The 20,861-nt window shown below is 36.8% G+C and overlaps 2 protein-coding genes across 3 annotated transcripts; one reads left to right on the top strand and one right to left on the bottom strand.

The window, feature by feature from the left end:
• Positions 1 to 7,569: 7,569 nt before the first annotated feature.
• Positions 7,570 to 13,684, bottom strand: LOC121971176 (vacuolar protein sorting-associated protein 26C-like). Of its 2 annotated transcripts, XM_042522331.1 has the most exons (12): positions 13,538 to 13,684; positions 13,368 to 13,460; positions 13,217 to 13,281; positions 12,891 to 12,948; positions 11,120 to 11,209; positions 9,864 to 9,948; positions 9,670 to 9,765; positions 8,551 to 8,610; positions 8,426 to 8,469; positions 8,266 to 8,354; positions 7,909 to 8,008; positions 7,570 to 7,835 (listed from the first exon to the last, which is right to left on the bottom strand). In XM_042522331.1, the coding sequence occupies exons 1-12, from the start codon at positions 13,589 to 13,591 to the stop codon at positions 7,794 to 7,796; spliced, it is 876 nt and encodes a 291-aa protein (XP_042378265.1). In that variant the 5' UTR covers positions 13,592 to 13,684; the 3' UTR covers positions 7,570 to 7,793. The 2 variants fall into 2 exon arrangements, with proteins under 2 accessions (XP_042378265.1, XP_042378259.1); XM_042522325.1 differs by having other exon boundaries at positions 8,426 to 8,610.
• Positions 13,685 to 16,337: 2,653 nt separating this feature from the next.
• Positions 16,338 to 17,544, top strand: LOC121985503 (probable calcium-binding protein CML18). Its single transcript, XM_042539039.1, has 2 exons — positions 16,338 to 16,919; positions 17,175 to 17,544. Exon 1 carries the CDS (start codon positions 16,350 to 16,352, stop codon positions 16,911 to 16,913), a length of 564 nt encoding a protein of 187 aa, XP_042394973.1. The 5' UTR covers positions 16,338 to 16,349; the 3' UTR covers positions 16,914 to 16,919; positions 17,175 to 17,544.
• Positions 17,545 to 20,861: the final 3,317 nt, after the last annotated feature.

Raw genomic sequence — 20,861 nt, 5'->3', positions numbered from 1 at the left:
GCTCTAGTTCTCTTGTAGATGTGGATCACCTTTTTATGCTTGGAAATGTAACAATACTATGCTCTAAGAACCTTCAAGAACTGACAAAAAGAATCTGAGAAGAAGTTCTGTGTTTGTATCTTCGTTGACACCTTTATATCCTGTGGATTAGGGCTCTCAATCAATTGGCCTTATTCTCAATCGATTGTTACATCATATTTGAATGCATCCAGCCGTCCAAACCTCACAACAACTCTTTTCATTATCACTTAATCGATTATCCAATTGAGGGCCTTCTTAATCGATCACCCAATCGATTATGAAGTCCATTGTTTGCTTGCGAGCTTCTCCCAATCGATTAGCCAATCGATTGTAGGGAGATCTCATGGATGACCTGCTAGACGGGGGGTTGAATAGGTGTGCCCCTAAATTGTTCGCTTCCTACATATTATTAGTTTGCGTAGCAAAATAATACAAATAACAAATAGAAAGCTAATCTAAAAATAAGAAGGAAATGCAAACCACTAACACAACGATTTACGTGGTTCGGAGATAACTTGCTCCTACTCTACGGCTACCCATAAGGTGGACGATCTCTCAATCCGTCGGTGGATTAGTCCCCGGAAACTCCGACTATCTCAAGTCGCTCCTTGTGGGTGGAGAAAGCTCACCACAACACTCACCAAGACCTCTTGGATTACACAAGCACTTGAGAACTAGTAGACTACTAATTAGACTTTAACCAAGTTCAATTTCGTCATCTTTAACCAAGCTTCCAAGCCTTGGTTATATAGGCCACGGGCTGGAAAACTCCGCCTATCAGTCGACTGCACTCTGTGAAGATTTGAGCGTTACATCCTAACGGCTCGATACCAGTCGACTGGTGAAAGTACCATTACATCTTAATAGAGACATTCTGTTCACTCCCTAGTTGACTGCCCAATCGACCGCACCAGTCGACTGGTATTCAAGTACAATCTCTCAGCACTCAGACCCTCACCTTTACGACTCACTTGATGTTTCCTTGCAACCTTGACCTCTTACTTTCAAGCCTACTTCCTTTGGCTCTCGTCCCTCGGATACACCCAAGCCCGTGGCTCGTCCCAATGTCATCCTTCGCGTATGCCTCAAAATCGCTTCCCTCGGTCCTTGTCCTTGCTGCCTTATCCACGGTCCCTCGGATGCTCCATCCTTCACCGGACCCGAAGCCATCAACCTGAGTCATATGTGTATCCTGCAAAACTGCACAACTCAAATACACATATTAAATACAAGGGTGAACCTAACTTAAACTCTTTGCCCAAACACCAAAACATATGGTCGCACGGACAATTGGGATTGCTCCAACATCGATCACCTGATTGATACAGAATTTCTCTATTCGCTCGTGACCAAGCTTAATCGATTAACCAATCGATTAAGCCTCTCGTGATATCCTCAATCAATTGGAATTCTTCCCAATCGATTAATCACAGTGCAATGCACTGTGCTTTGCCAAAACCAACTTCCAATGGATCACCTGATTGATTCACCATGCACTTCGCGAAGAGATGCGCTCAATCGATTGGCACAGGTCTCAATCGATCATCTGCTCAATTATTGAACCCTAACTTGTTTAACCCAAATCTAGGGTTTTCTTGCCCAATCTCTGGTCAACCCTGACCTATTAAGACTTCTCCACCAAGTGTCCGGTCAACCTTTTGACTCACTTAGACTTTGCCAACTTTCTGTTGGACTTCATATCACCAAGTGCAGTCCTCCTTGACCTACTGGGATTTTTCTCTTGCCTAATCGCAGTTAGGACTTTACCTTGCCAACATACGGCTCCCTTAACCCACTTGGACTTCCCTTTACCTAACCGTAGTTAGGGATTTCCTTTGCCAACGTGTGATCCTCTTTGATCCACTTGGACTTTGCTTGCTTAACCACAGTTAGGACTTTCCTTGCCGACATGCGGTCCTCCTTGACCCACTTAGACTTTCTTGCCAACATGCAATCCTCCTTGATCCACTTGGACTTTGTTTTGCTTAATTGCAGTTAGAACTTGCCAATGTGTGGTCCTCCTTAACTGACTTGGACTTTCCTTTGCCTAATCACAGTTAGGATTTTCCTTGCAAACGTACAATCCTCCTTGACTCACTTGGACTTTCCTTTGCCTAACCGTGGTTAGGACTTTCCTTTGCCTAACCGTGGTTAGGACTTTCCTTGCTAACATGCCATCCTCCTTGACCAACTTAGATTTTCCTACACAATGTGTGGTTCTCCTTGACCTACTTGGACTTTTCTTTCCAACATACGATCCTCTCTGACCCACTTGGACGTTCCCTTTGCCTAACCCTTGAGTTAGGATTTGCCTTGTCTAACCTCCAGTTAGGACTTTGCTAGTCAAATATCCTTGATTTACTTACCTTTCTCATATATTGTCCAACAATATATTGTCCAAATATGTTGTTCACAATATATTATCTAAACATCGAAACTCAAGCTCAAATCCACTCGAACTTAGTCAAACTGGTTAACCTTGACCCGGAGAACGATTGCACCAACAATCTGTTGGATCGAGACCGCGCTAGAGGGGGGGGTGAATAGCGCTCGTGGCTAAAATCGTTCGATTATCGGAATCGTAAAACGTAAGAGTTAATGCAGCGGAAATTAAGTTAAGAGACACAGACACGAAGGAGTTACTTCGTTCGGAGCCTAAGGCGACTCCTACTCGAAGGCCCGCGATCCTTGATCGCTTTCGGTGGGCAACAACTATAAATCCGTTAAATAGTTACAGATTGTAAGTACAATAACTAATAAAATATACCAACAACAATGTAGAATCGAAAAGACTGAGCTCCGGGTTGTCGGGGTGTACTTGCAGCACTTCAGGATGGTCGTATTCGCAGCACGTTGCAGAAGATCGCTTTAGAAAGTTGTTTTTGAAGCTGCACCTCAACCCTCCTTTTATATGCGGTTCCGGGCGCCTGAATCCCTTCCAGGCGCCTGGAGTGTGACGTGGTCAACCAACCAGGATGCTCCACGTGGCGAAGTCGCGCAGGGGATAAACTTTGGTCCCGGGCGCCCGGATCCATCCCGGGCGCCCGGACACTCTTTTTCCAGCAGGTTCCTCACCTGCAAACAAAGGTTAGTCCGAGCAAAATACCCTGCAAGATAGTGTTAGAATATGATAAAACATAGTAAGGAATAAACGACAGTCTTCGGACTGTCCGAGTCTGACTTTGGATTTCCATCCGGAAACCCTAGGTCGACCCGACGCCTACTGTTCCCTCTGCGGGGAACGCGTCCTCACCTACTTCACTCAGGAGATTTACCTGTTACCAGTCCAGTCCTCCAGACCGACTGGACTTTCCGCCTAGGGTTACCACCCCCTAGGACCTAGGGTTTTTCTCCACCTAGGGTTACCGCCCCCTAGGACCTAAGGTTGCCGCCCCTTAGGGTTTTCCTCCACCTAGGGTTACCGCCCCCTAGGACCTAAGGTTGCCGCCTCTTAGGGTTTTCTTCCACCTAGGGTTACCGCCCCCTAGGACCTAAGGTTACCCCCCCTTAGGATTTTTCCTTCACCTAGGGTTACCGTCCCCTATGACCTAAGGTTACCCCCCGTTAGGATTTTCCCTTGCCTAACCGCAGTTAGGATTTTCCTGAAACCTTATTTAACCACGTTAGATAACAAAACACCTTAACTTTGAACCCTTTGACATAATCAAAACATAGGTTCGATCATCGGATGCTTCCCGCACCAACACAATCTCCCAACAATCACATGCCATGACGCGCACAACGATGAGTCAGTGGAGTTCTAGCTCGTTAGCCTCTCGAAGGAGTCACATGCTGCCTTCAACTCAAATAGAGCGCTCCAGTCAGCACCTCATGAGGTGGTTTTGCCTCACACCAATCAGCACTAGGCGAGGTGGCCGAGCCTCATACTAGAAGACACCGTGCAAGGTTGCCGAGCCTCGTTCCAAATGACATCGCACGAGGCAGTCGCAAGTCGCAATAGCTCAAGCAACGACAACTTCATATTTTTTTCTCTCTTCCCCTCTTTTCCGCGTATATCCTTTTTCCCTCTTTCCCTTTCCCTCTTCTTTTCTTTTCCTCCACTATTTAGATAATGATTCTTTCCATTCCTCGTCTGCCCGTCTATAACACCCCGGCCCGGGCGGGCCCCCACCCGGACCGAACAGGGAACACAACCAGAATTACCCATCGGGTTGACGACTAGCTCCACAGACCACCGAAGGTCCTTTCAGCGTACTTTGTCCTCACTCGCATGCACCTTGGGAAAACTTCCCAAGAGGTCACCCATCCTAAGATTTCTCCAAGCAAAGCACGCTTAACTTTGGAGTTTTTAAGTTTGGGCTTCCGAAAAGAAAGGTGCACCTTGATGATATGGATAATATCATCTAACTTTTTAAGTCATACTTAACCAGAATCTCAGAACCGGGATATTATACCGTCAGAGTAACAAAGTATAATTGTATAAAACACGGATCCTCTGATTCACTTTTTACATATCAGAAGAGAGCCACTTGTATGCATTAGTGGGGAGTAATGACTCATATCTATTTTACAAGTGGAGATCATTATTCTCCACCAATGTATATAAGTGGCCCCTTCTCTAATCCGCAAAAAACGGACTAGAGAATCTGAGCTAAAATGAATATATAAGGGTGTTCAATTCATGAGGCTTTGTGTTTTATTTTTTAGTTGACACTGTATTTTCAATTTTCGCTGACTAACCGACTAATCAATCATCAATCCAACCTTATAAAAATTTTTCATCAATCAATGGATACATCAAAAAATATTCACAGTGAATAATTCATTAAACTAGTAGTATTTCATCCATTATTTATTATTTTTAGTTTAAGTTTGAGCTTCACCCGATTAAATCAGATAGAAAATCTTTTCATCATTTTTCAAAACCGCCCACCCAGTTGTTTGGATTTTCTAAAAGACTAATTTCTATCTTTTGAGTGCTAAATTAAAATAAAACATTATTTTTTTTATATTTAAACTAAGCTAAATTAAATTGAATTGAATCGGTAAAAAAAATTAATTATCTTACTATTTTATTAAACATATGTACCCTTTACGAATTAATTTAGGTGAAGTTCAAACCAAAGTTCAAAATAAAATTATGTTAATATCCTTTTTTATATTAAAAATAATTTTAAAAACTATTAGTAATTTTCTCTAATTATTCTTTATATAAAAAATATGGATTGTCATGTTTAATTTCTCTTTAGTCCCACATATTGTAAACATCATAAGTAGAAAATTTTTTATAAATATCTTGGGCTAATGATATTAAAAAATATATCGTCTTTTAACTAAGATTAAGTACAAGTTTAATATATGATATAAAAAATTAAATTAATTTTTTATGCATGATTGCTAGTTATATTAAAGAATCCAATACAAAAATTGACATTAATTTTTTTAAAAAATTATGTCATTAAATGATCTTCTAAATTTATTTTTAATTTTAAAGTTTTAAAAATAATTTAAAATACAAAGAAAATTAATAAAATAAATAAATAATAAAACTAATGATGATGTTCTCATTTTATTTTATTTTTATTTATTTTCTTATAGCTGGATATTAAAAAAATAAAAAATTAAGATTTTTTAGTTTTTTTATTGACATTCAAGCTCCAAAAATAAATTATAGATAACTTTATAATGAATTTAATCATATAATTTTTTTTAAAAAAATAAGTTTTTTTTATGTCATCCATTGTAGGGTTTTAATTATTTCTTTGAGTACTTTATTACTCACGAAATAGAATGGAACAGGATTGTGGTGGTGTAACTTCGCAATATTTAATTAGGCTAATAAAACTGAATCTAAGATGGTCAAATTACAATCCTAGCGGGGCCTACGCTCCTCCAAAATCCAAATGAAAGGCCTGGCCAATGCCACTCACTCACCCAGTGCTTCTTCCACAACTTAACTTGGCTTGACTAGCCGTCACTGTCTGAGATGCATCTCTAGTGCTCGCCCATTCACACTAAGCTCCAATATAATTAATTACTCCAAAAAAATAATAACAATAAAAATAATCAAAAAAACATACACAGACATTTAATTTAGATGATATACGCACACATTAAACACTAAATCAGATCAAACTAATTTGTATTCTAAGTTTCTAAACCATGTTTATGTTTTGACCAATGAATATGACTAATTTCCATTTGAGTATTTCCAAAAGACTGACGACGTTTACTGAACCAGTAGGGCATGCATGCATATATGTATTCTATAGCAGTGGCTTGGGTGGCCGGGCACATGCGCACGAGTTGGTCCCCCTTGTTGCCTTGCCTTGCCTGGCTTTGCCTTTGTCATCATCATCACTAATATCACTTTTGCCAATCAAACACCCATCTCAATCATGCTCTTCCACCACAGCCAAAATCAGAATCGATCAAAATGGATCGAATTAAAGAGTGCTGTCGACGGTGATGATGTCAGTAATAGCGTTGGCTTGCGTAGATCATGCATGATATCTAAAGCATCTACTCGGGGAAGGAGGCGAAGAGAGAAGATCAATTTGCACTCTCCGACTAGTTAGAGGGCATGAAGCAAGGAGTACTTATGGGGGACTCCATTTCGTTGTGTGCCACTAGAGAGGTGAAAACAACAGGCACTTGCCTAGCTAATGTTGGAACTTTATAGCCGCGTAGAGATAGTGAGGTTAACGAACTGGATGTCTCTGTTTCTTTGGGTAATATATATTTAGGGGGATGATGGAGCAGGGGAAAGTGCACTACGTACCTTTTCCCTTTCAAATGGCCCAAAATTCTCTTATATTTTTGATTCATGGAACACTGCTTGAGTCGTAGCTTTCAGGGTAGCTTTTCTCCTTTCAAATTGTGACTTGTGTCTGTGGAACTCTTTAAGAAGAGAGAATAAAAAAAACTCAAAAAGAGTTCACAGTTCCAGATGGAATACTTGAGAAAGAAGCGTTGGACCTTTTTACAGGGATGATGGCTCTATTCAGTTTTATACGTCTTTATAAGAAATTTTAGTATATGATATTTATATTTACATGATCATGTTTTGTATTGTCTCTAATATACACTCTGTAAATCGACACTTTACAGTATAAGATAACTGATGCCTTTTGCTTGCTTAATGTAATTAACATTGTAATTACATATTTACGCTTAAGATTTTAGATTGATTTGAAGAAGCTTATACATATCATATTGTAACAAATACTTATACTTTGGCAGAGTCATAAGTAAGTTGTGCATGTAAGCTATCAAATTTCAAGATTTTCAATGCATTTTATCTCTAATTTTGGCATAGAATTATTCTTTGCTAGAACACAATTTTTCTTGATAAATATGATTGCACTGTACAAATTCTTTTAAATAGCTAAAGATGTTACTAGATGATGGCAATTTTGAAACAGCCATGTAAAACTTCCGCAGAAGATTAATCTGGAATGATAACTAGCACTAAGGAATCAAAATTTCTATTTGTCACATTTTACTATATCAACACGTCAAAAAAAAGTATATCAGCAAACTTTAAATTGATACACATCATCAATAATATTCGTGTAGCTTTTAGTATTGTTTTTAAAGAAATTTATGCTTCATTAAAGAGCAAACGCCGTCAGAATTGTTACAACAAACCTGTGGATAAGCTGCAGAAAATAAGACGAGCAACTTCCTATAACATATAATATGGCATTACTCGTATGAAGTTCATCCAAGATCCCCTATGACACAACCAGTTACAATATTGGACTAACAAAAAGAATCACTACACTTGCAGCAAGAAGAATATCGCAGCATCATGTTCGGAATACTCTGAAGGGTAAAGTCAGCATTGCCAACTGTATCAAAAACTTCATTCAATATTCAATAAACTGATACAACGTTGAACAAATAGCTATTTATAACGCTCACCCATGGCATTGGAGTTCTAAGGTCAGACTTAGGATATAGCTTGGATAGTTGAGACTGGAAGGTGATGATAATGGAGACCTGGAACTCAATTGAAAATGACCTGCACATAGTATTAGATATGTTCCTGCGTGAGCATTTGATATACTTGACTTTCCAGTAATTATTAAGAAAATAAAAAAGGCAACTAAACGACAAATCACACTTTTGATTCCCTTTATAGTTCAAGTAAAGGGGCGAATGATACAATAGTTGACCAAAAACATGAGCATTTGTTATCTTGACGTACAGGAGAATACAAGAGAACAAGTGTGCCATTCAAACGTAAGGAAGCAAAAATAATTGAAAAAAAAATCATACCCAGCTGACAAACTAGGGCACACCAACAAGCGAGGAATTAAGACATAGATTGGCAAAGTCACCAAGCGACAAATATCTCCATCTGCTATCTGACATACAGCAGATGTTTTCATCCTCAGATGTTACCATACACATTTCACAACATAGTTGCAGACAATACCTGTGTAGTCTGGATAACTGATGTGTCAGTGATAATCTTCTCCCCTACAAGAATAGATTCAACTCGAAGTAACTGTACATCAATAGATTCTATAGGAACTGAAGATGTTTCCACAGTTAGGTCACCAGTTATTGGATCCTTCAAAGAAGACTGGGTTAAAATTTGTCCTGTAATTTTAAAATGGCCTGTTCAAGAAAAATAGCATAGTGATCTAAGTATGTTACAATTGTCTTTGTTGGATGAAAATGGCATCTACTAGACTCAAGAATTTAAAAGGCGTAGCCAAGTGGTCACCTTGTGCAAAGGCCAGATCCTCTGGTCCAGAAAATTCTGGATCAGAAGAGGCCCTATTCATTCATTGGGTGGGTGGACTGGACTCCACCTGTTAAACAGGTGGGATCCAACCCATCCAACCAATGAATGAATAAGGGACCACGACTGGTCCAGGGATCCGGGACCAGAGGATCCCTGCCCCCTTGTGCATGTGAGTTTGCCAAATTATATATATATATATATATATATATATATATATATATATATATATATGCAATCATTCTAAAGAAATCATTTGACAATAATTATAATCATAAAATTATTAGTAATTGCCAGCATATCCTAAATACTGTATACCTGCCATAATACACAAAAAATACAAATAATCTTTATATTTGTAAGTTGCAACAATTACAAATAGTACGTACATAAAAAATTATAAACTCTGATGGGTAAGAATGCTAATATTATTAAAGGAGCTCCGCAATTCATTCTATGTCTGAACCAAGTTAAATTAATTGTCTACTACCAAGAGGTTGGAGCTCCGCAATTCAGATTGCACATTAATAGATCTGTTCAAGACCCAACCCACTTCAGGCCAAACTGCTCCTTCAAACCAGACAAACCCGGAAGAGTATCAATCCCCGAGACACAATCATCTTGACTGAGCCAAACTGTGCCACATTCGGCCTTGACTAAGCTTGACAACAGTTGTACTCATTTGGCTGTGTCCTAAATTGTGGTCCAAGACTCCGATTCATTTTGATACACAATTGGCAGACTTCTATAATTTGTTTTGAACTGACCATAACAAGATGTGACATAATAAATGAGTCTTAGAAACCCACTTAGAACAATAGCAAATTCACTATTAAGAATTCTTTTAGATAATAATAACATGGAACGATTCCATTTTAAAAAAACTAAAATATATACAACTACAGCATGAACAAAAAAAAAGGAAAATTGACCGGTAAGCAGTTCAGGAAGCAGTTGGTGCTTTTGAGTATCCTGAGTCATGTAAAAGCGAGTAAATTCAGGCGGAGGAGGTGACACCAACAGATTCACTGAAAAAGAAACAGTTTACTAAGCAATCATATGTTTTAATCAGATAAAAGGAAAGGTGATCAAATGCTAAATCTAACATAAGATGTTAACTTTTTACCTTTATCATTTTCTACTATGAACTCCAATGTAGTGGACAATGATTTATGTAGGTAACCTCTCATTACATCTGCTGTTATAAGATACTATTTGGAAAAGAATCAGAAATTAACAATCCCATCGATTGAATGGATGTTCAGTGAGGCAACAAGTGGTTATTCTGAATTGAAAAAGAAGCTAGTAATTGAAAGTTAGAAAAATGAGTTATGATTGTGTACCAAGCATGGTCATTATGTGCAAAATGCAAGCCCTGATAGTAAATATGTACCGCACAACCGGTAATGCAAGTTCCATAGGATTTTATTTTAGATATAAATGTTCATAATGATACATCATCAAACAATTGTGTATATATATCATGCATCTTCCACTCTTGGCACACTAGATAGGGGCAAAGAAGACATCAAGCAGGCAGTCCAAGGAAATGCTAACTATATAAGAAATCTAGAAAGAAGAAAGCCTGTCATGCCACAAAGGAAAGGAAATTACAAGGGGCAGAAAGACTAAAATATCTTATTCTCCTAATCGACCAAAATAATCTCTTAGGAAGTTTAAAATATGATTCCTAATTTGCATCAACCATCTAACTTGTATAAATTATTTTTATTATCCTTTTTCCTTAAGACCTTTGCCTTTGGCAGAGCATGATGCAGGTTGTCACAAGGTGTTTCAGTTATGCAAAGACCTTTTAATAACATTACGTAGCTTTAAATCTTGGATGTTGGGCATAAGCATTCAATTTCAAAAACTTTTACCCAACTTTGGTATGTCTATCCATACTAGCACGTAACCTTTAGTAGACAAGCTAGCCCCCGGGGCTACGGTGTAATGGAAGGGTGCCAAGTTGTTACCCAGGCACCTGCAGTTCGATCGCCAACTACGACGCATTTGCAAGGATTTTTCCTCCTAATGGGACACGCAACCACAGGATTCTGGGCTTCTGGGTTGGCCACCGCGAGCACTTCCCGATTTACCCTAGCGGCCGGTAGGAAACTTCCGTAGAACCGGACGGTCGCCGCAGGTTCAGTGTTACCTGGGGTTCAACATTTTTTTATATTTTTATTTTTTATTTATTTTTTCTAGTAGACAAGCTACTTTTCCTAAATGGATAGAAAAGTAAAATTGAAGGTATCTCAGATTTGTAATGTATTTAGCTTAGCTAGTGAATAAATCTTTGTTAAACATATGCAGCATGTTTAAACAGGTAACCTATTTGCAGGTTAAGCAAGCTCAGTTGAAGGATGAAAACTAGAGTACCTGGATGCTAATATTTCCCCCATGAAATGTCTCATAGAATGTTGCAACAGTTTCATCTTCTTGAGGACTCAATGTAAAGGAGAATGGCATCTTAAAACAAAACAAGACAACAGAAGCTTGATAAGAGAAATTAAAAAGCAATCACAGCATCTGAACATTTGAAAGCAATTTTGCATTCCATCAATAAGCTTAACAAGAATAAATATACTGAAAAGATATTGCTTCTATCTTGGCATAATTTCTATAGATTCTACAATAGAGCATTTCTTCTTTAATCGACGTGTGTGAAAACCTAAGAATTGCACATTTTGTGAACTTTTAACCATTTTAAATTAGGAAGAGAGAAGCTAATGAATAGACCTTGCCAAGGTTTTTATAAGTGGCCGTAGTTTCTCTTCCCCTGAAAATGCACTTGTCCGTGGTAATTCCCTTCAAATTTAGTGTACAAACTGATTTGCATATCGTTGCATGCAAATTCAGAGAAAAAAATAACCTATTTTGAACTCCTACATGCCTAAAATGTTAAAAATTTTACCTCCCAAAATTGATTATTGTGAACATATGTGATGTTAAGACTACAAGCTGATTTGAAATCAGCTTGATTCTAAAAAATGCACAGAATAATATTTCATAACACATCAAATAAGCTTGCAACCAAAATTTACAACAAAAATGATTATGCAATCTGAATGTCTAAAACTCAACCTTTAAGTTTTACCTTCTCAAAGTTAAATATGGTGCAAATATTTCATTTTAGGCTTTTTTTTGCAAATCAACTTTCACTCAAAAAAAAGATAAACTTGCATTTTCAGAGAGCAAGCCAATTAGTAATTGATTTGCGAATGAGTGCACCCAAATCTAGAGCAAAAATGGCCTATCATGAGATTCTAGGTGCCCAAAATGTTGAATTTTGGCCTACTCAAAGTTAAATACAGTGAAAATATATAATTTTAGACTACAAGCTTTGCAAATAAGGTTATGTCCAAACTTAGAGCAAAAAATGACCTATTTTAGACTCTTGTATGCCTAAAATTTTGAATTTTTATATTATCAAAATTGAATATAGAACAAATATGTGATGCTCACACAGTAAGATGATTATCAAATCAGCTTGTGCTCTCAAAAATGGCAAAGAAATCAGCTTGCACCTAAATGAGTAAAATGATCTATTTTAGGAGTAATGGATACCTAAAATATTCAACTTTAGCTTCTAAAAGTTGATCAGGGGATGGGCATATATGTGACTTTTCAGAGCACGAGCTGAGTTGCAAAGATCAGAACAAGAGCATTTTCAGGAGAATTAACAAAGGGGCACTGTTTTGGTAATTTCACTGCAAAAAAATAAAAAAGGCATTTTCAGGAGAAAACTAAAGGGACACTTTTTCGTAATTTTTTATTATACAGGCGCTTATTTGGTTATCACAAATAAGATTACACTTTATGCTTGATGTATTTATAGACTCTAAACTAACTACCAATATAAAAATTGGGAAACTACGCGGTTCGACCCCAACAATAGTGCATTTGTAAGGATTTTTCCTCCAAATAGGGCTCATAACTTTTGAGCCGTCGGCTGCGAAAGTGCTTCTCAATTTACTCTAGCGGCCGGTGGAAAACTTCCGTGGGGCAGACCGGTCACCCCAAATTCGGTGTTACCTAGTTCATCATTTTTTAAAAAAAATTGGGAAACTAGACCAAATAAATATAAGACTGGGTTGTGAATGCCTACTCTTTCTAACAAACTGAAATCATAAACCCAAAAGATTCTTACCTCTGTTGTACCTGGACCTAATTTTCCAGCAGAAGCTGCAACTTCAAAACACTTTTTCCTGTTCAGCAAACAAAATTATTTGCAATTTAATCCAAGGATCAGCTTAACATTAGCTAAGGGAAAAGTTGCATGCTGATATTGTTGTAGCAAAAAGTCCTTTTAAAGTCCTTTTTGTGTAGAAGTATACATTCTTAAGCTCCAAGTGAATACGCTAAATATAATTAAGACAATATACCAGATTTCTCATCGGCAACAAGAATGGCCATATTGATCCACAAACAAGAAGGATTATAAAAAGATGCATACGTAGATGAGAGGAGGCTCACAGGATGCGTATGGGCTTGACGACACCGTAGAGAGAGTCAATCACGCCCGTGACACCCTGACGAACCTTTTGCACAGGAAAAGGGTTAGTACAACCCAATTCGACTCCGACTAGAGAACTAGGAACCAGAGAAGAGATCAAGTTCTTTCCACCTGAATATTGACGGTTCCAGTGGCAGTGACTAGGATCTTCTGATATGAGATGGGAGCAGAGAGCGCAGTAACGATCTTGCCCTGGATCAATTCCTGGATAGAAGCAAAGAGAAAGAATCTGTGATAACGATAATGAAAACCGAGGAGGTGAAGAAAGAGAGATTACTAACTCCGGGGTGGTAGACGCGGCTGGGACGGGAAAGCTTCAGCTCTATCTTGGACATCGCAGCCACCACAACACGGCCGCCGGCCAACGTCGCCGTCTATCCTCCATGGGATGAAATAATAGCCCGAGAACGGGTTGGAAATGCAGAGCCACGATCCGACCCGCGATCCGAAATGGTGCGGGTCGGACCAAAGTGAGTCGAATCTGACAAGATGGGACGAAAAATGAGTGAAAAAACCTTTTAATCCATACGTTTTAAAAAACAATAACATTATGACATTGACTAAAGGCATCATAGTCATAGTGATAGAAGCTCTCTAAATGCTCTTTCAATCGCCGCAATAAAAAACAAAATTTTTACATATCTCTTCAAAGCTTTTAACCAACTCCTTTATAAGCTCCATCAATTTTTTATTATATTTTATTTTATGTAAAATAAAATTTAAATTTATAAATTATCATTAAATAATATTAATAATTAAAAAATTACATTACATTAAATAAAGGACCTAAATAAAAAATGTATTGATTTTTAAATATGATTATAAATTTTGAATCAATGAAGTTATAGTAAAATTTAACAAATTATAATAAATAGGTGTGCAAATCCTTTCAGCATTGAAGTTTGATTTCCCTCAAGGTCTGGTAGCTTGGGTCTTGTGAGAGCATCACACCAATGCACTCCATATATGGGGTGATATAGTAATATAAATCCTTACACCAATTATATATATCTAAATTTTCAAAGTCATCTACATAATCAAGTAGTGATTTTATTGATAATCTAGATATATTGCAAGTAGTAGTAAATACACACACATATAAAAAAAATACAAAATAACAAGTTGATAAAAAAAGATCAAATTTAGGAGATAATTGTTTGCTGATATTGATTAGCTTATTCTCTACTTCATTCTTTGAACACTTCTGATCCATGAAATGTTGAATGTAGAGTGGGGTAGAGGCAATATCCTAATGCAAAAGAACATCATAACCATGGTATGGAAGTCTTCAAATCAATGCAATATCATTTCTTATTAATCTAATATTTTGATTTTGAAAAATGAAACACTTAACATGATAGTCTCAATTGTCAAATATATTTTATACAAGGCCTTTGTTGTTTGCATTATGTAGGGCTCAAACAAATGAACTTCTACTTATCAACTCCATCTGTCAGTCATTTGGTTGTAATGATAACATGAACGGCTTAAATTGGGGAAATTACTTTTTCACTGTATTTTCTTACAATATGCACGAGAAGTAGACCTTCTATGGAGATTGAAGCACTAGACGTCATTCAATTCTATAAACAAATACTTAATATCTTGGTGATACATTACAATGTTAGTTTGAACAATAAAATGATATTTCAGCTAGTTTTGACCACCATGTTATAGTAACTATGATTTCGTAACTGTTATAAATTTCCAATTTAACTACGTTGTAGAGTCATGTTGTAGTAGTTATTAAATTGTAGCTGTTACAATGTTCTAATTTAACCATGTTGTAGTAGCTATAATTCGGTAGCTGCTACAATGTGATTAAACCAGAACATTGTAACAACTACAAAATTGGAGTTGCTACAACGTGCTGACCAGAACATTGTAGCAGTTATGATTCGGTAGCTGGTACAACATGTTAAAACTAAAATATTGTAGCAGTTATGAAATTGTAACTACTATAAGGTGCTGACTAGAACGTTGAAATAGCTATCAAATCGTAACTACCATAACATGGTTATACCATAACGTTGTAACAATTAGATTTCATAGTTGCTATAACACGATAGGACCACAAACAAAAACGTTGTAACAGCTATGATTTTATAACTACTACAACGTTATATCTGATACAACAATGACATTTGGATGGAGGAGAAAGATGTTCGGGAACTCAAATGAAAATTAAACTGATATTAAAATCTAAACCCTAAATAATAAGACGAGACAGTAATAGATAATCAAAAGATAGATAATAGAATATGAGTATATACATGAAGGAACACACTACAAATGAATAGCGATAGACAGGCGAGGTGAGATGGCAACGATGGAGTTCATCTATGAAGACGGTGAAAAATGGAACGATGGAGTTCGAAATATATTGGTTGTTACTTGAATCGGTATGAAAACAGCTCAAATCTCAGATAAACAGTAAATTAGGGGGCAAAAGTATAAATTAACTAGGGGTGAAATGTCCTTTTATAATAAACTAAAAAACGAACGTCCTATGATAAAAGAAAAATAACTTTTTGATTTTTTTTATATTACATTAATTGTAAATTAATCCGTAAATATTTTCGGGGGAAAAAAACTAATGGGCTAATTTAGAACGTGTTTCAGAAATTATAAAAAAGAAATTGTGTTTGGAAAATAATTTATAAAATTACTTTAGGAAAAAATAAAACGCTCCGTGAAATGTCCTTTTATAATAAACTAAAAAACGAATGCCCCTATGATAAAAGAAAAATGACCTTTCGATTTCTTTTTATATTACATTAATTGTAAATTAATCCGTAAATACTTTCGGGGGAAAAAAATCATCGATAAGGAAAAAAAACTAATGGGCTAATTTAGAACGTGTTTCAGAAATTATAAAAAAAATTGCGTTCGGCGAATAATTTATAAAATTAGTTTAGGTAAAAATAAAACGCTCCGTGATATTTCTATATCTGCGGCATATTGATGGAAAAAAAATAATTTACATATTTATCTTATTTTATAATACCTTTCACTTTTTTTCGCAAATCGCAATCAATACTGCGGGGACCACTTTCTATATATATAAATCGAAAGTGGGGATTCAGGCCTGGAATGCTTCGTCGCTTCTCTCCAATGGCGAAGACCCCGGCGTCGTTGTCGTCCCTGTCGCCGTCGCGCTCCCCCTCCGTTGGCTTGCATCGGATGGATGAGCTGGAGAAGGTGTTTGCCCGCTTCGACTCCGATTCTGACGGGCGGATCTCCGCCTCGGAGCTCGCTGCCGTCCTCCGCGCACTGGGCTCCGATCCCTCTCCGGACGAGATCCGCGACATGATTGCCGAGATGGACACGGACCGCGATGGATTCGTTGACTTCCAGGAGTTCGTCGCCTTCCACCTCAACGCCTCCCGCGACACCGCGGAGGCGGAGCTCAGGGATGCCTTCCGAATGTACGATCTCAACAATGACGGTCTTATATCGGTGGAGGAGCTCCATCGCGTGCTGAGGAGCCTGGGGGAGAAATGCTCGATGACGGACTGCACGCGGATGATCCGATCCATCGACTCTGACGGCGACGGAAGCGTCAATTTCGAGGAGTTTAGAAAGATGATGGGCGGCGGTGGTCGCTGCGATGGAGAAGGAAAGCCCAATGGAGCATCAGGCCATCTGTTGCCATGAGATTAGGTAATAACTCGCTGATAACACTACTATATCTTCTCGACGAGAACTAGGGTTATATTACGGTTGTTTCACAAACATGATTAATTTTTCTAATCAAATTGAAGATTTCAAGTTTTCCTCCATGGATCTTAGATATTGTTCTCTTTATGAGCGCGAGCTTCGATTGTTTATTGAATCATTCAAAAATCAATTTGGAGATCTCTTCAATCTCCTTTTTCCGTTTAAAATGTATTTGTTGATTTGGAAGGATGAATGCAGATTTGGATTTATGCTTCGTTTTCGGCCTGCCTAGATCTGGTGAAGGATGGATGAATGTCAATAATTTCACTTTTTATTCCTACTATAACTCTTGCATCCCATGTTTTCGATCTCTCCTCGTTCTTGCTTGTCTTTTCCTCACAAAAAAGGGGAAGAACCTTCTTTCCCTGTTCTTTGTTTTACGATTGTTTTATTGAACCCGCAGAACCCCCTTTTCTAGCCCTTCTTCGCTGAAAGAGCGGATGGAAACAATTCTCTTCTTCAACAGTTTCTCAATTAGTAGTGTTCATTGTTTCATTCTTGGTGTCAATAGGCTACTGTCTGAAATTTTAGTTTGTTCTATCGTAAAAGCCATCAATTCTATGTATAAATTGGTATATTTCTCTAGCTGCAAAATTGACAACAAACTAACATGATGATGAGTACACGAGAAAGCAATTATATAACTGAATGGTCTCAGTTTGGTATAACTGAATGCTACTTCATTTTATCTACTGCACCTAAATGATTCCATCGATTGATATAATGACATTTTGTTTAATTGCTCAAATGGACTTATGTTGTTTCTATCCCCGATGTTTCAAGAAACAATGAATTTGAATTGTATTTCCATAGAAGTTGCCAACCTTATAGAGAATCTCTAAATTGAAGCTAGCCAACTTGATTGCATAAAACAGGACATACTTGTCCTCATGGGATGCTACTATAATGGAGACCTATGATTTATTTCTCTTTATATAATTCAAGGATACTTGAAATGAACATAATTATCTTTTATTACAATAAATAAAATATATTATATTAAAAGGTAAGATGATTATATTTACCTCAGACATCTCTTACCATCTATCCCTAAGATATATGAAGAGAGATAACCTACATCTTTTACTTTACAGAAGATCAGCTTATATCCAACCCTTAAATAATTAAGGGTGGAAAAGTTTTCATCAAAAATATATGCCTCTGGGAAGATTAATCCTTCCCCGTGGTAACCGGTAGAGAGTCATTTAGCACGCACGGTCAGTAGTAGGTCATTAGCTTGCATGGTTTGATATTTTGGTAGTTGAAATTGAACGGTGTGAATAAAATAAATAACAACCCAAATAGACACGGAACATGCTCTCGGATTTAGTTGATTATACAGTATCAATTTTAATAAATTAAATGATGACCTCAAGCTGGTAACTTCTCCTTGTTGTCCAGAGTGCTTTATTTTCTAGGAAGCATAACTATTGTCAAAAGGATGTTGGGGAAAAAAAAAAAAATCAACTGAGCGACTCTCATTTACTAAATCATCAAGGGAAGGATGACTTCATTTGGTGCCCTCTGCTAGATGCGGTGATATCGTTAATTTCAACACTGTAAAATATACGGCGCGCATAGAAAAAGTAGACAATGTGTCTTCTAAAGCATGTTTGGTATTTTTATATCAATATTTAATATTTCTTGATACCTTAAATTGAGATAATATTTTTTTTAATTTTTTTTATATAAGATGATATTAAAATCATAATATTTCATATGGAAATTAAATATCAAACTTAATTAAAATTTAAAATACCGATATAAATTGTTAAGCTCTTACTCGTTCGTCCAAAAAGATTTGATTGGCAACCTAACCAGATGTGTTCCAGTTGCTCATTTGGAGATCATTTGATGCTAACATTTAATATCCTTTTGACGCCTGAAAATTGAGATAATATATATATTTTTAATTTATCTTCATATAAGATAATATTAAATTCCAAGCTGTTCAACCATCGAATTTAATTTGCTATTGGGCATCGGCATGACAGTAAAATAATATTAATAATATTATTTTATACTGTTAATTCAAAAAGATTTAATTGGCAGCCCAACCGGTTGTGTTCCCGTTGTCCCTTAGGTTTCTCCAACCTTTGACATTGCAATAGTCTTCGTCTCCGCCGCAAGTATGCAAGGAGGTCGTCAGCTCACCGTTGAGCTGGAGGAAGACATTGCAGATGGCAAAGTTCGTGCTTGAAAGGGAAAGAAATGGTCTTTCGTCCAATTTTAGACAGATTAAAAGAAATAGTTAAAATTGATTGGTTGATAGCATTTATTTATTTTTCTCTAATCCTATGCCTAATAAACTTTGAAAAATACTTCGATTCTCATACAATTTAACCATTCAGCGATACGTCTTCACTCTTCACTATTCGTTTGCTATTTAAAAGACCCATTAAAAACTATGGAAGCACTCTATGAAGTGGACGACTTGTTTTTATATCAATCAATTTTATTTTTTAGTATATCTTTATTTATATTAAAATATTTTTTTATTATTGTTATTTATCTTTGTCGTTTGATGTTCATATTTATTGTAAGTTTATATTGTCTAACTGAGACATTTATTAGTCGTTTAAGTACATATTTACATCATTTTAAATATATCTTTTGGAATTTTTCCTCGAGAGGTACAACCTTAACTTTCTCTTTAATAATTTTATTTTTTATTTTATTTATTTTTGTATATTTGTGCATCCATCTTAATACCTTTATCTCTGCAACTCTCTATCTTCTGCTAATATGTTTTAATCATAAATCAACATTCAACTTTATATAACATAATAGGTCTAATCATGATTTTATAAAAATTTTCTTTAAGCCATATAGATATTTTATAATTACAAAGAACACATGATGTTCTCCATTTCAACCCGTCTATTTATATTCTATGTAAGATATATTTTAAATATTTTTGCAAAAATAATGTTTGATACAACATAATTTGGATGGTTGCAGCTGAGTACTCCTTGAACGTTGATGGCTGAGTGCTCTGTATACTCTCCGTACTAAGTAGAAATGATTCTTTGCTCAAGGTCAACAAACAATCATACGGTGTTGGTCTTATCTCGATAAAGTCCCTCTGATGCTTAAGTAAGATGTTAAGAGCAAAAAAATAATGTAGAGAAATGAATGATAATATAAGAGTTAGCATATCTCCTCCTGAATTATGACCTTTCTTTTATATCTATTAACGACACATTTTATGGCATTAATATTTAACGATCGTTGGCCACCATTATTATCTTTTCATTTAACAATGGTTATATGACATCTTTGTCCATAATAACGGATTCTATCAGGAAACAGTGAAGACAATTAGCTGGGGATGTAACTCTTTAGTTGATTGTGTGAAAACTCCGCTCCACTCTGCAACACAAAGAATGTCAGTGCCGAGCTAGGGAAGGGGTCCCCGACATTGACCCTCCAATGCTGAAGTCAGTTATCAGATTTGGAATAGTGGAAAAGACGTCAAAGAACTATAGCAAAAGTAAAAAACTCTAGCACAGATAATGCATACCTCTTCTGGTGCATGGACCCCCATTATATAGTGCTCTAGTAGCAAACGTGCATGCTTCTCAAGGCATGTATACGTTTTCCCAACCGTCCTATCAAAAGATATGCTAGGAAAGTGTCTCTGACACCATTCCTTAACAAGACGCGTAAATCCCTGATATAATGGTAGAAGCTTCCGTCGTACGATTTTGCCTATTGATCATTCTCTGTTGTCAACGACACTAACTCCTAGAAGGATATGATGAGTTGTCCCACTGTTGGGTTGAGGGGGGAGTTGCTCAGCCAGTATTTCCGGTCCAGTTGCTTAAGGTTGTTTTGCTCCATGGTCGCTCGGGCTCAGTAGGTCGTTCCTCGCCCGATCAGACA

Source organism: Zingiber officinale, chromosome 1B, assembly GCF_018446385.1.
Source record: "Zingiber officinale cultivar Zhangliang chromosome 1B, Zo_v1.1, whole genome shotgun sequence".
NCBI classification, from domain to species: Eukaryota; Viridiplantae; Streptophyta; class Magnoliopsida; order Zingiberales; family Zingiberaceae; genus Zingiber; species Zingiber officinale.
This window is presented reverse-complemented; position numbering and strand designations above follow the sequence as displayed.